We start from the raw sequence: 15,843 nt of genomic DNA on the forward strand, positions 1-15,843 counted from the left end.
GGATATAAAATTATTAAATATCTGATTGGGTCGGGTATTTCGAAAATCCAACCCGATTTGCCATTCCTAGAATAGGTAGTGATTTTGTTATGGTATTTAATTGAGTTATTGACTTTCTTTTAAATGGGAAGAGGCCTAACAGTCAGTCTCAATGTATGAATAATCAAAAGTGGTAGTCAAAACAGGTACACTTATCTAGTTCTTGTAAATCAAGCTCTCAACAATTATCACGCATTCCTGCTCCCGTATGAATAATTTAATCAACCTCTCTGTTTTTCCTTTGGCCATTCTAGTTTCCCCTCTAAAATGGACACAAGGCTGTTTGAGGCTGCTCAGACTGGAAATATCAAATTTTTACACTGCTTACTAGCTGAAAATCCCTATATACTCCATACCATTGCCCTAACTTCACAAGAAAATCCTCTACATGTCTCTTCCATAGCCGGCCATGTTGACTTTGTCAAGGAGATTTTAAGGTTGAAACCCGGTTCTTCCAAAGAGATAAATCAGGATGGTTTTAGTCCCTTGCACTTAGCCTCTGCAATTGGGCACTTTGAGGTTGTGAAGGAGCTGCCGAAAGTTGACCCCATACTGTGCCGTTTAGAAGGAAGAAACAAATGGACTCCTCTCCATTATGCAGCAAGCAGAGGGAGGGTAGACATCATTCAAGAAATGCTATTAGCTTGTCCTGAGAGTATTCAAGATGTGAATGTGCAGAAAGAAACAGCTTTGCACCTTGCTGTGAAGAACAGCCAATTTGAAGCAACAAACTTGAAGGTGAAGTGGGTCAGAGAATTTAAGAAAGATGAGGTCCTGAATATGAAGGATGAACTTGACAATTCCGTTCTTCACCTTGCAGTATGGAGAAAACACCGCCAGGCAAGTACAATATTCATCATATATGTATATATGTGTGTATGTATATATCTGTATTTTAGTATAAAATGAAAGAACTTGAGTTTTGAAAGTTTAAGAAAGAAACTATGATCAACTTTAATATTTTACTAATCAAAAGAATAAAAGATAAAACTTTTACAGATTGTGGAATGGATACTCAGCTATAGTGGAGCTAATGCTATAGGTGGATTGGTAAACGCTGTAAACAAGAGTGGTCTGACTGCTCTTGATATTCTACTGATATTCCCAAGCGAAGCAGGAGACAGAGAAATGGAGGAGATTCTTCGGAATGCAGGAGCTAAGAGAGCAAAAGATATCATCATGAGCCATTCTAGTGTACCTCCATTTGAAAAATCTGATAATAACCAAGCAGGTGATCCAACCCCATAAGATCTCTCTTCAGATAATTTGGTGAACTATTTCAAGTTCAAAAGGGGCAGAGATTCACCAAGCGACGCTCGAACCGCGCTGTTAGTAATAGCAGTGTTAGTAACAACAGCAACATTTCAAGCTGGACTCAACCCTCCAGGCACTGTTTGGCAGGACACAAGTACAAGTGGATTACCACATAAAGCAGGGAGATCCATTTTGGGTTCTTATGATTCAGTTATGTATCTGTTTTTTATGCTTTTCAACACTACTGGATTTGCGGTGTCTATCTATGACAAGCATCCTCATATGCAGTTTTCCTCACCGGTGGGAGTTTGAAGTTTGTATAATTGCTCTCCATTTTACATACACCACTGCAATCACTTTCATGGCACCCAAGTGTATGACTTTTCCCCTCATGGTGTTTTCAATAGTCTTTCCAATGTTGGTACCATTTATAGCCAAGTTGGTCCGGAGACTTGTAATGAAAGTCAGACCAGTTTTGACATACCTGAATCAAAAATTCTTTCGAGCCCGCTTTGGAATTACAAGCAATAATAAGTTTGTATGTTTATGTAACTAGCCATCATGGTTTGTATTTTTTGCTGTAATAAACGCATTATAGAAATGGAACATGATAAAAGTTAAGTGTTCTATTGTGGAATGGAATAATATGCTCTTAGAATACATCGCTCTGTTTTCATCGTCAGGTTTGCCCTACAATACCAATGCAGTTTTAGATAACTCTGTGTCATGGCCGGTCAGTACAAAATTGATAAAACATATAAAAGCTTTGACCCCTTCACCAAGGTTAATAAGCTTATGCTAAGCAACAAAGATATTACACTCTAGTGTCAACTTGTTTTTTCAGTGAATTCCTAGCTCTCATCACCCAAACCTATACCATATGAGTATTTGATCAACCTCATATTATGTGAAAACATCTTAAAAATATCTGAATAATAGACTGGATGTGAGGCTCTCAACAGGCTGCTCAAACTGGAAATGTCAAATTTTTACACCAACTGCTTGCAGAACATCCCTTAATACTTCAAACAGCTGCGCTAACTTCAGAAGACAATCCCTTGCACATTGCTTCTACCGCTGGCCATGTCAACGTTGTTAAGTAGATGATAAGGTTGAGACCAAGTTTTGCCAAAGAAGTTAATCAACATGGTTTTAGCCTCCTGCACTTGGCTTCTGCCACTGGGAACCTGGAGGTGGTGAAGTTCTGAATGTTCAGAGAGTATCAAATGGTTTTAGCTTGTCCAGGGAGTATCAAAGTGTGAATGTTCAGAAAGAAACCGCTTTGTGCCTTGCTATTAAGAACAGCCGATTTGATGCAGTCAATTTCTTGCTGAAATCGATCAGAGAAATGAAGATGGATGAGATATTTAATGTGAAGGATGAACTTGGAAATTCAAGTCTTCACCTAGCAATATGGGCAAAAGACCGCCAGCTTCTTCCTTTTCTTCTTCTTTTTTCTCTGTTTTTGTTTTCTTATGCCTGACAATGTTTACAATGGTAGGTTGCTGATTCTATTGAAGCAATGAGAAACAGAATACATTATTGTCTTGTTCTTTCACTCATTAAACAGTAATGGAAATTGTTAGTATATTTAATCACACTGCAGATTGTAGAATTCTTAGTTGGTACGAGAACTAATGCATCGAACGGGTTCTTAGTATATGCTGTTAACCATAGTGATCTGACAGCACTTGATGTTCTGCTCAGTTTCCCAAGTGAAGCAGGGGATAGAGAAATCGAGGAGATCCTTCGAAACACAGGAGGTAAGAGAGCAAAAGACATAGATCTCCCTGCTGTACCTCCAACTCCATTAGAACCTGACAATAATTGAAACCAAGTAAATGATCCAATAAACAATCAGATTTCCATCTAAAAAAATTGGAAGATTGCTTCAAGTGCAGAGATTCAACAAGCAATGCTCGTAATGCACTACCAGCTATAGCAGTATTCAGTATTAGTAACAACAGTAACATTTCAAGTTGGACTTAACCATCCAGGAGGCATTTGGCAGGACAAAGACTTAAATGGGACTTCCACAACTCAATCAGCAGCAGCATACTTGGCAGGAAAGTCCATTTTGGGTTCTTACAGTTCAAAACTATTTCTTGGTTTTGTGGTTTTCAATTCCATTGGGTTTTCAGTGTCACTTTACATGATTTATGTCCTCATAAGCAACTTTCCAATGCAGTTGAAATTTCAAATCTGTGTTGGTGCAATCTACAGTACATACGAGATTGCAATGATCTTCATTGCACCAAAGGGCATTGAGCTGTTCCTCGTTTTGGTTTTGTCTGTTTTACCAGCTGTAATGCCATGGATAGCCTGGCTGATTAGGCTACTCGTAAAGATGATTAGAGGACTTGTCATATATCCGAAGCACAGAGCCACTTTAAGTAATTGGGGATGCAAAAATTATGCCCTTTATCTTTTATTTCTTCTTTGAAAAAAATGTGATATTCAACTAAAATTCTAACATCCAATAATACAAAGTCTCTGCCTCACACATTTTGATTTTAGATAGTAAGATTTTTTTTTTTTTTTGAATTAAAAAATGACCTTGTAATTATTTTTGAATATTATAGTATTAATGTTTATAATGTTTTCAATATAATTATATATGTTAGTCAACCTGTAATACAATAATAATTTTTTATAAAGTAACATCTTCGATCCTTATTATTTAGTGAAATAATCATGTAATGTAGGTCCATCAAATTTTCTATTAATGAAGAATAAACAAAACTGGAATTAGAATACAAGGGGAGGCAAAATAAAAATATATATATAAGTTGGGCCCAGAGACGGAACAAGAAAGAAAAACCGTATATAAAAATATCTAGTTACATATAATATACCGATTGATAAGTTATTCAATTAATAAACGGTTAAGAGTTGAATTCTAAGAATGTTAATTTCTCCAGCAGAAAGCTAGCCTACTGATTAAATTTAATTATATTAGAAACAAAAAGACTTTCAGGTTCTTCCAGTAAATTTCCTAAACTGTCATAACTCATATGAATATTTGGTCAAACAGACTTATAATTCTGAGAGTTCGGAATTCGGAAGAAAAAGAACCTGAAAATCTTCCTGTTTCACTAAGATGGATATGAGGCTTTTCCAGGCAGCTGAAACTGGAAATATCAATTTGTTACACCACCTGCTAGCACAAAGCTCCTCTATACTCCATACCGTCGCTCTAACTTCAAACGAAAATCCTCTACACATTGCTTCTACAGCAGGCCATGTTGAATTTGTTAAGGAGATGGTAAGGTTGAAACCCAGTTTTGCCAAAGAAGTAAATCAGGATGGTTTTAGCCCCATTCACTTGGCTTCTGCTATAGGCCATTTGGAGATTGTGAAGGAGCTGCTGAAAGTTGACCAAGAACTCTGCAGATTAGAAGGAAGGAACCAATGGACAGCTCTTCATTATGCAGCAAGCAGAGGGAGGGTAGACATCATTCGAGAAATGCTATTAGCTTGTCCTGAAAGTATTGAAGATGTGAATGTGCACAAAGAAACTGCTTTGCACCTTGCAGTTAAGAACAGCCAATTTAAAGCAATTCATTTCATGATCAATTGGATCACAGGAATGAAAAAGGATGAGATTTTGAACATGAAGGATGAACTTGGAAATTCAATTCTTCACCTTGCAACATGGAGAAAACACCGCCAGGCAAGTATAATCTGATTTTTTTTAAACAAATTTTTTTACTATTCTTGGACTGGTTGTGAAAACTAGGTTCTTTATTTTTGTTTCAAAAAAGTTTAAAAAATAAAAAATGTGACAGGTTATAGAATGGGTACTTGGCAATACTGCAGCTAACGCAAGAGATGGATTCGTAAATGCTGTAAACCAGAGCGGTCTGACTGCTCTTGATATTCTACTCATATTCCCAAGTGAAGCAGGTGATAGAGAAATTGAGGACATCCTAAGGCATGCTGGAGGTAGGAGAGCAAATGATACAGCTCACCCTGCTGTACCTGTCACTGTTGCTGACAATCGAACCGCGGTAAATGATGGCTGGAGAATATCAAATTTTTTCTCAGGTGATTTGGTGAAGTACTTCAAGTTCAGAAGGGGCAGAGATTCTCCAAGCGATGCTCGAACTGCACTTCTAGTTATAGCAGTATTGGTGGCAACAGCAACATTTCAAGCTGGACTCAACCCTCCAGGAGGTGTTTGGCAGGAAACAGACTTGACTGGGCCTCCCAACAAACCAGCACATTTAGCAGGGAGGTCCATTATGGGATCTTATAGTTCAGCTGCATATCTCTTGATAATGGTTCCAAACTGTATTGGGTTCTCAGTGTCTCTTTTTGTTATCAGCATCCTCATAAGTAATTTTCCTCTAGAGTGGGAGTTCCAAGTCTGTATCTGTGCTCTCTACTTTACTTATAACACTGCAATTACTTTCATGGCACCAAAAAGCTTAAAGGCCTTCCTCATTGCATTTTCATCAGCTTTGCCAGGTGCCATGCCATTGGTAATTAGGTTGGTTAGGCTATTTTTAAGGACCATCAGGAAAAGACTATTCTAAAGCAGAGATGCATTTGAGAACCAAGCTCTGGAACTATAATATTACCCGAAGTACTTTGTATGTTTATGTGTCTGTGTATGTGTGTGTATGTATATTGCATATCAGTGTTTATGCCTTGTTTTTGGCTGTTGAACATTCTGTCAAGTATTCTATTTCAATTAACAAATGGACAATATGATATTTAATTAGTTGCGTACTTGTCTTGGAAAGCCTTGTAGTTGATTAATTAATGTTGACATATTCAAAAACAGGAAGACTTTCATGATCATGTTCCAATATATGAATTCAAATTCTCATTAATTACATATGAGAACAGGGTCAACCATATTTAGGTGAAAAGATCTGAAACTATCCCAATAGAAATGGGTAACAGGCTATTTGAGGCTGCTCAAACAGGAAATATCCAAATTTTGCACCAACTGCTTGCTGAGAATCCCTTCATACTTCACACAATTGAACTTTCTTCACAAGGCTTCAATCCCTTAGACATTGCTTCCACCGCCGGACATGTTGAGTTTGTTAAGGGGATTATAAGATTCAGACCGGATTTTGCCAAACAAGTGAATCAAGATGGTTTTAGCCCCATCCATATAGCAGCTGCTATTGGTAATTTGGAGATAGTGAGGGAGTTTATGAAAGTTGACCGGAAACTCTGCCAGTTAGAGGGAAGAAATAGATGGACAGCTCTTCATTATGCAGCTAGCAGAGGGAAGGTAGACACAATTGAAGAAATGCTATTAGCTTGTCCAGAGAGCATTGAAGTTGTGACAGTGCAAAATGAAACTGCTTTGCATCTTGCTGTTAAGAACAGCCAATTCCAGGCAATCAATTTCATGGTGACATGGGTCAGAGAAATGAAGAAGGATGAGATCTTAGATATGAAAGATGAACATGGCAATTCAATTCTTCACCCTGCTGCATGGAGAAAACAACGCCACGCAAGGAAAATCTCATCACTTTTACTTTTTTTTTATTTTATTTTTTTTTTTTAACATCTCAGAGATTGAACTAATTAATTAAAAACTATATCTGAGGAATGCATTTTGTTTCGTGTATATCAAGAAAACTATTTGGCAATTCAACTTTTACCTGTTTCTAAATTATTGATACTTTAGACAAGGACGGTCCAATTAAGCTAATAGAATGATGATGACTGAATTATTTTTATATTGCTTGCAAACTTATAGTAATAAAATTAATAATATTGAGGCTATCAAAAAATTTGGTCAACATCCAACCGAACTAGAAGAAGATTTATTTAGTTATTTATTTTTCTTTTTTTTCCCCCCCTAGAATGTCCTTAGGCTACCACAAAGTCAAAAGCAGACAGAAAAATCAATCAATGCACTGTTCTTGCCAATTAAAATTTGCCAAATGACAGAACAATAGGTTATGACAAACAAAAGATGATCATGATCATTATCATACTATTGGTGTAAATTAATATTATATTCCCCAAATGTATTATTGAAAAATAACATTTTCACAGGTTGTAGAATGGTTAATCAGCTACCCTGGAACTAATCCATTGCCATTGGAAGTAAATGCTGTAAACAAGAGTGGTCTAACAGCCCTTGACGTTCTACTAATTTTCGCAAGCGAAGCAGGAGACAGAGAAATCGAAGAGATTCTTCGCAATGCAGAAGCTAGGAGAGCAAGAGACATGATCATGAGCCTCTCAACTACACCTACATATGAAATCACTAATAACAATATTCAAACCCCATCAACAGCAAATGGTCCAACTATTAGAATTTATGGATCTAAACATACATAATAAATTTTACTAAACATCAAATTACTAACTTCTAAACACAGGCATTGATAAATTAAATCTTTAATCCTGCAAAATAGAAAACAACGTAAAGTAGTGATTATGGATATACTACTCTCAAACCACTCTCAGATATCTGAAAACCCTAATTTCATAATACAGTATAGCATATATGTTTGTTTGCCCTAGACCATTTTTATAGTCTCTGCAAATCACACTTACCCATTAATTTTAACACACAAAATACTAATAATTTAATAATATAATAATACTAGAAAAAATATGGATAAGTCGATGGGCTTATAAAGAGAGTTGATCTTCCAGTCCAATGGGCCAACTGAAATCTTATAGAGAGTATATGACCAAGGGCCCCTCTACAAAGTAATAAAATAAGTCAGTCTCATTACTGGTATAAATAGGCTCTGTAAGGGAATAATTAATTATGCTAAGTCCATAAATATTAATTTATTTAACATTCTCCCACTTAGACTGCATAATCATCATCATATATATAATCCAAACTCACTTACGATCAAATCTCCCAAACCATAATACCATTTCACCTAAATATATAGCATACCGACAGGGCACAACAATATACTAGACTAGATAGTAGAGATTCTCTCAGTAAATCTTCCAAAACATGATACAATTTCAACTGAGCACTTTGCATGCCATAAACTCAGTCTATGTAGTAGAGATTTACCTAACCATGTGCAATCCTCCAATACACAAATACCATTTCATTCGAGCACATTGTGTATCGATCGAATACAACAATATACCCAAACTAGATAGTAACGACTCACCATGACACCTACGGATCAACATACACATATACATAAACTAATAGTCTCAACAAGCATATAAACATAAGGAGCAATAATATGTATAACAAATCTTCTCATAAATAAAGAATGATCCACATACATCAATGTATCAAAATACTCAAAGAAATAAATAATACTCAACATGGATATTACTGCAGAAATTATAACAAACTCTCACTAATCTAAGCAATCTCAGCTGCCTAACTATCCCATACGAGACACATGCTCCTCAAATATGCCTACTAGTAAAGCCTTGGTCAATGGATCTGCTACCATGCTGTAAGTAGGCGTGTGAACAACAGTAATGAGACCTTCTTTAACTTTCTCATTTACCACAAAATACTTTACATCAATGTACCTTGCACCAGGGGTACCTTTTAAATTATTGGAGAAAGATACTACTACAGTATTGTCACAATATATCATAATAGACCTCTTAATGGAGTCAACCACTCCCAAATCAGGAATAAAATTCCGAAGCCAAACTGCATGACAAGTAGCGTCATAACACACCACATACTCTGCCTCCATAGTCGAGGATGTTGTCACTGCCTGCTTGGCACTCCGCCAAGATACAGCATCACTATAACCAACTACATCAAGGGAGTTGGTGCGTCGATATGTCAACATATGATATTTAGTACCTTGAAGATACCTAAAGACCTTCTTAACTGCTTGGTAATGAATAGGACCAGGATTACTCATAAATCTACCAAGCACACCCACAGCAAAAGCTATATCAGGCCGTGTACAAACTTGAGCATATATTAAACTATCCACTACTGAAGAATAGTGAACATTTTTCATTGTCATCCTTTCTCTACCATTCTTGGGACACTGATCCCTAAAAAACCTTTCACCCTTCGTGACTGGTACATTTTCAGGAGAACAATTATGCATATCAAACTCTTAAGTATTCTATCACTATAGGCTCTTTGAGATAATTGCAATACATAATTAATCCTATCTCGAACAATCTTGATGCCCAAAACAAAAGAAGCCTCTCCAAGATCTATCATATCAAAATGGTTGCACAACATCTGCTTTGTCTCAACCAACAAGTCAGTGTCATTGGTAGCTAAGAGTATGTCATCAACATCCAACACCAGTAATATAAAACTGCTCCCATTGACCTTCATATATATGCATCTATCACAACATCCTCCTTAAAGCCATTTTTTATGACAACCTTATCAAACTTGAGATACCATTGCCTCGAAGCCTGTTTAAGACCATAAATAGACTTCTTAAGCTTACAAATCAAATTTTCATTCCCTGTTTGCTGGAACCCAACTGGTTGAACCATATATACATCCTCATACAAATCACCATTCAGAAAAGTAGTTCTGACATCCATCTGATACAACTCCTGGTCATAAAGTGCCACAATCGCCATAATGATTCTAAAAGAATCCTTTGTGGATACTGGAGAAAATGTCTCTGTATAATCAATATATTCCTTCTGGCTAAACCCTTTGGCTACAAGTCTAGCCTTATACATCTCCACTTAACCATTAGAGTCTACCATTAGAGTCTCTTTTAGTCTTAAAGACCCATTTACACTCTATAGGCTTGCTATCCTCTGGTAACTCAACCAAATCTCAAACACCATTTAATGCCATGGATTTCATTTCATCTTTCATTGCATCCAACTAAAAATTTGAGTGTGAGCTGCTTATAGCCTCCTCATAAGTGACTAGATTTAAATCATCACTTATATCAAAATTATGCTCCTGCAAGTAAACCTCATACTCATCAAGAATAGCTGATCTCTTCGTCCTTTGTGACCTTCTCAAAGTCACATCAGTATCTGTAATAACTGGAATATCCTGCCCTTCAATAATTGGTTCATCTTGACCGACTACTGATTCATCAACTATTGAATTAATAATATCTCTATCAAGAACAACAATACGAAGAATGCTCTAGATTGAGGCTCCTTTTGTACCATTACTATCATCAAACCCAAAATCATCTTCAAAATAAACAGCCCTGTCTGATTCCACAATTCTAATGATGTGAGATGGATAAAAAAATCTTGAACTCCTAGATCCTATACAATAGCCAACAAAATATCCACTTATAGTTTTAGAATCCAACTTCTTAATTTGGGGCTTATAAATCCTTATTTTAGCTTTGCAATCCCATATTCGAAAATGGTGCAAATTAGGCTTTTGTCCTGACTACAACTCAAAAGGAATCTTAGGAACGGATTTACCTGAAACTTGATTCCAAATATAAGCCGCCATCCTTAAAGCCTCTTCCCACAAGTAATCTGGCAAACTAGAATTTGCCAACATAAATCGCACCATATCTAACAAAGTACGATTTCTCCTCTCGGCTATGCCATTCTACTAAGGAGTACCAGGCATAGTATATTGCGCATCAATACCACACTCACGTAAATATATTGCAAAAAGCCCTGGGTTCCGTCTAGTCTCATCATATCTGTCATAAAATTCACCACCTCTATCAGACCTCACAGCTTTTATTTTCTTATTCTTTTGAAGTTTCATCTTTACCTTAAACTCCTTAAAAGCAACTAAAGAATCCGACTTCTCACGGATAAGTTCAACATATCCATAACGAGAAAAATCATCAATAAAGGTAATAAAATACCTATAACCACCCAAAGCAGTTGGTGTAAAAGGTCCACATATATCGGTATGGATTAATTCCAAAACATCTCCACACATTGCTATCTTATCGTTTCTAACCTTAAAAGTTAATTTCTCTTTTAGATATTCAACACAAATCAACAACTCTGAAAAATCAAGATTGGAAAGTATTCCATCCTTCACTAATCTTTCCATTTTGTGCCTAGAAGTATGTTCCAAACACTTATGCCATAACATCAAGAAATTATCATTAACTCTTGGACGTTTGGAAGTAACAATAGGGGTAACAACAGAATAACTGAGACCATTATTAAATAAATCAAGTGTATATAAATTGCCACATAAAGTTCCAAAACCAACGATTTTACCATCCTTATACACTTCAACTTTGTTATGTCCAAACAAGAAACTATAACCTTGACTATCCAAAAGAGAAATAAATAATAAGTTCCTCCTAATTGAGGGTACATAGGAAACTTCTTATAATTCTAAAACATATCCAGTGGCAAGCTTCAACTTGACTGTTCCCATGATATCCACCTTCTCTCTTGAGATATCTCCCATATAAACATGCTGCAAAAGATTGGTTAGCCCCCTTTGCCTTATCATCTTCTGCAATAAATTAGTAACATGAATTGTTACTCTAGTATCTAACCACCATGAATTCATAGGCACATCAATAATATTGGTCTCAATCATTAAAATATTATCTTTCTTCTCTTGCTTTCCCTTTAAATTCCAACACTTTATCTTCTTGTGTCTAACTTTATTGCAGTAGTCACACCTTCCATTGAAATACTCTTTCATTTCTCCTATCTGAAAAGCATCATCATACTTAGTATTATTCAAAAGGTCCAAATAATGATGTTTCTCGTTCATATCAAACTTGATAAATTTCTTTCCTATCTCCTCAATAAATTCCTTTGCAGTGTCAATCTTAGGAATACTACCATATATAGCTTCATCCATATAATTCTCCATCATCATCATGCAACACTTATTAGAATGCTTCCAATCCTCATAAAGTTTCCTAATTGCTATACTACTCTCATCAATTGGTATCTCTAGTCGATCTATCTCCAAGGCCAAATCTAATTTCATGAATGTCAAATTCTTAACTAAAGTCTTCTTCCACTTCTGATAATTTGTCCCATCAAATTTTATCATGGTAGTTATAGGCAAAACATTCGGGGTGCTACTAACTGTGAAAATAGTAAACACAATAAAACATCTAATATATGTAAAACAATAACTATTTTCCAGTCCTTGAATACAAAATATGAAATATCAATATTGCTAGGGTTTTTGTAGCACTAAAGATATCCTTTCGTGGACCAGGGACAGTCAACCAAATAACTACAATCAAATGCATTGAACTGAATAACCGACAGAGTAACTCAGAACCTGCGATTCATGGCATTCAATTAACTTCCACTGCCATTCTAGATGTCATACGAAGCAACTAAAACTGTCAATAGGGTAGCCTAGTTACCCGTATAGTCCCTGGTTAATAAATAGGAGAGAACAACATTTGGCAATTTCATGAAATAGGCAAACATAAAATATGTCATCCACTATGCCACCATACATTACATTGGTACACATAATGCAAACAAAATAAATCTCATGATAAGTAAGTACCTAAAATCCCATATTACTATACCAACTAGGCACAAAGCCTTTTTAGGACAAGCTAACACAATCCAAATTTTCAAACATAGACATGTAAATTTAATTTAAGAAAATTGGAATAGAATAAATACACAAATGAATTAATCACCATTAAATAAATAAATAAGTAACAATTTTTATTTTTTTTATCAATGATATTAAACAATAGATAAATAAATAAATAACCAACATATAAATTAACAAAATAAAACCCAAAAAAAAAAATTTAAATTTTTCGGCTGCTGACGTCAGCGAACGACACGTCGTGCTAATGTCAGCATGATGACGTCAGCACTAATGGACCAAACGACCTGTCGTTCAGGTCATCTTCATCAGACTCGGTTTCTATCCAGACGGGTCACGCGACCAGATTTGTGTATCGGGCGATATCTCGCTGTTCCGGCCACCATTTCCGACAATACAGGCGTCGATGGATTCGTTTGTTCTTGGGAGATTGTTTCCCCAACTCAATTTGGTCTAAAAATCCCAGAAAAATAAACACCCAAGCAAGAGTCATTTCGACCACAGGTTTCACAAACAACTCATTTTTTACAAGATTTTGTACCGAATTAAAGAGTCTAAATCACTCTATTCAAACCGAAAAACACAATAAAACATCGCCCAGGTCTCAATATTATCAATAACAAAAATTTGCTTTATTCGGATTTAGGATTTTTTTTTTTAATAAGGATTTTCAGATCCAATTAGAAATAATAAACAATATAAAGCACAACAAAGAAGAATTTTCCACCGTACCCAGGTCTTAAATCGAACTAATACAAAAATTATACAAATTTTGCACAAATTTGATCTAAAACCCAATAACCACCAGTTTCGCAAAACAGAATATTTCACAATTTTTTCGTTTGTTTGTTTTTTTTTTTTTTTTAAGGCACAACTCAATTGATTTATTCAAAGAAAATAAACGCAGGACTCTCCAATTATACATGTACACTCGGGGAAGACAAAATAAAACAAAAAGGCCATGTATATACTTGGATCACAAAGATCATTCAATAGCCACATCTGAATCACAATTAATATAACAATAGATCACAAGAAAAATTTATTATACATATTAACCATATGTTTTAATACCTATTGTTAGAATTTATGGATCTAAATATACATAATAAATTTTATTAAATATCAAATTACTAACTTCCAAATGCAATTATTGATAAATTAAATTTTTAATCCTATAAAATCGAAAACAACCCTAATTTCAGAATACATTATAGCATATATGTTTGCTTGTCCTAGATCTTTTTTATAATCTCTGCAAGACCATACTTACCCATTAATTTTAATACACACAAAATATTAATAATTTAATAATATAATAAAATTAGAAAAAATATGAAAAAGTTAATGTACTTATAAAGAAAGTTGGTTTTCAAATCTAATAGATCAACTAGAATCTTATAGGTGTGACCAAAAATTCTACTATAAAATAATAAAATAAATTAATCTTATTAATGGCATAAATAAATCCTATAAATGAATAATTGATTATGCTAAGTCCACAATTATTAATTTATTTAACACCAACCACACCGGATCTCTGTGAGACACTTGGTGAACTACCTCAAGTTCAAGAGGGGCAGAGATTCGCCAAGCGATGCTCAAACAGCGCTGTTAGTAATAGCGGTATTAGTAACAACAGCAACATTTCAAGCAGGGCTTAACCCTTCAGGAGGTGTTTGGCAGGACAGAGAGTCAAATGAGGGTCCAAGGAATCCTTCACATGAAGCAGGAAGGTCCATTGTGGGTTCATATCATCCAGCAACATATTTACTATTCATGGTTTTTAAGTCCATTGGATTCTCAGTTTCTATTTATATGATCACCGTGCTCATAAGCAATTTCCCTTTACTGTGGGAGTTTCGAGCCTCTGTTTTGGCTCTCTATTTTACATACAACGTTGCAATTACTTCCATGGCACCTAACAGCTTGAAAGTCTTCCTCACTGCATTCTCTTCAGCTTTGCCGTCTTTGTCCCCATTGATAGCCAAGCTCGTTAGCAAACTTATAATGGCTTCCAGAGGATTTCTTACACATCTCAAGCACAGATCTACTTGTTAAAGTGCTGTTCTCGTTGATTATTATATTTTTTACATATTTATTTTTGTTTATTATTGTGTGACGTTGTAAATAAATATACTGGGAGTAGCATCTTGGTACGTTGTTTTAATAAGAGGATAAAGCGCATCGTTTTAACGTTCCTCTAGTTATGTTAGGCCTGTAATTTTGTATCCCTCAACTTGTCATGTTTTAACCATGTTCACTTGTGTTAAATTTTTATGTTCTGCAACCCGATTTCTTAGCTTATGGTATACTTCATAAATTAACCGAACTTATTATTATTATTATTTTAACACATGTTAAATTAGTCATTAATTATAATGGCTCATAAAGGATTTCTCACACATCTGAAAGCACAGATTTGATTGTTAAAAAGGTTTCTTCGATTATTTTTTCAAGTTATTGTTATTATTATAATTTAAAAAAAAAAGGAAATTTTTTGACATTTTTTAAATTGGCCAAGGATAATTTTTTTTCAGAAGTTTATTACAATTCAATATGCTATAGTTTGAAAAAGTTGCAATTTTCGGCCTTCAAATTTAAAATGTTAAAATTCAGACCATCGAATGTCAATTTGTTTCATTTTGATTCAACTAGTGGTGGTTAACATTATGAGGGTATTTGTTTGGATGACCTATTTTCCAATATATACTTATTATTATTATAAATAGTAAGGCCAATACTGTAATTTTGGAATAATAAATATTATGGAGCAAATAAAGGACCTGAATAAGGTTAATAGCATATTTTAGAGATCACAGGTCTAACTCTTTAAGATTTTGAAGAACCTGGTTGATTTGCCTTTGATTTGGAATCAAATATTTTATTGGCAGTGAGTGTGAGTTGATGTTCTCCGTGGTTATTTTTCAACTTGAATCAAATAGAATGGAAAATATAGATTCGATTGGATTTCCAATTGATGCATGCCATTGATATACAATCGATGAGCAACTTTCCCATCAGGACATCCTAATAGAGTTAATGTGCAGATTCAAATATATCATTTTAAAAATATGCATATATTTTGAAATAAC

At 34.9% G+C, this 15,843-nt stretch overlaps 3 protein-coding genes across 3 annotated transcripts; all 3 read left to right on the forward strand.

The window, feature by feature from the left end:
• The first annotated feature begins 139 nt into the window (after window positions 1-139).
• Window positions 140-1,975, forward strand: LOC107414071 (ankyrin repeat-containing protein BDA1-like). The gene is made up of 2 exons (XM_016022169.4): window positions 140-879; window positions 1,039-1,975. The coding sequence occupies exons 1-2, from the start codon at window positions 307-309 to the stop codon at window positions 1,285-1,287; spliced, it is 822 nt and encodes a 273-aa protein (XP_015877655.1). The 5' UTR covers window positions 140-306; the 3' UTR covers window positions 1,288-1,975.
• Window positions 1,976-4,256: 2,281 nt separating this feature from the next.
• Window positions 4,257-5,831, forward strand: LOC112491015 (ankyrin repeat-containing protein BDA1-like). The gene is made up of 2 exons (XM_048470810.2): window positions 4,257-4,966; window positions 5,082-5,831. Exons 1-2 carry the CDS (start codon window positions 4,394-4,396, stop codon window positions 5,829-5,831), a joined length of 1,323 nt encoding a protein of 440 aa, XP_048326767.2. The 5' UTR covers window positions 4,257-4,393.
• Window positions 5,832-6,179: 348 nt separating this feature from the next.
• On the forward strand, window positions 6,180-6,886 carry LOC107414055 (ankyrin repeat-containing protein BDA1-like). Its single transcript, XM_016022151.3, has one exon. It carries the CDS (start codon window positions 6,194-6,196, stop codon window positions 6,821-6,823), a length of 630 nt encoding a protein of 209 aa, XP_015877637.3. The 5' UTR covers window positions 6,180-6,193; the 3' UTR covers window positions 6,824-6,886.
• Window positions 6,887-15,843: the final 8,957 nt, after the last annotated feature.

The sequence above is a fragment of the Ziziphus jujuba genome, chromosome 8 (genome assembly GCF_031755915.1).
Source record: "Ziziphus jujuba cultivar Dongzao chromosome 8, ASM3175591v1".
In the NCBI taxonomy this organism is placed as follows: domain Eukaryota; kingdom Viridiplantae; phylum Streptophyta; class Magnoliopsida; order Rosales; family Rhamnaceae; genus Ziziphus; species Ziziphus jujuba.

Bases quoted from the DNA above. Each gene is read 5' to 3' on its own strand.
- LOC107414055 (XM_016022151.3), top strand. From the start codon at position 6,194: ATGGGTAACAGGCTATTTGAGGCTGCTCAAACAGGAAATATCCAAATT.
- LOC112491015 (XM_048470810.2), top strand. From the start codon at position 4,394: ATGGATATGAGGCTTTTCCAGGCAGCTGAAACTGGAAATATCAATTTG. The intron at 4,967-5,081 runs GCAAGTATAATC...AAAATGTGACAG, and splicing joins CATGGAGAAAACACCGCCAG to GTTATAGAATGGGTACTTGG.
- LOC107414071 (XM_016022169.4), top strand. From the start codon at position 307: ATGGACACAAGGCTGTTTGAGGCTGCTCAGACTGGAAATATCAAATTT. The intron at 880-1,038 runs GCAAGTACAATA...AAACTTTTACAG, and splicing joins TATGGAGAAAACACCGCCAG to ATTGTGGAATGGATACTCAG.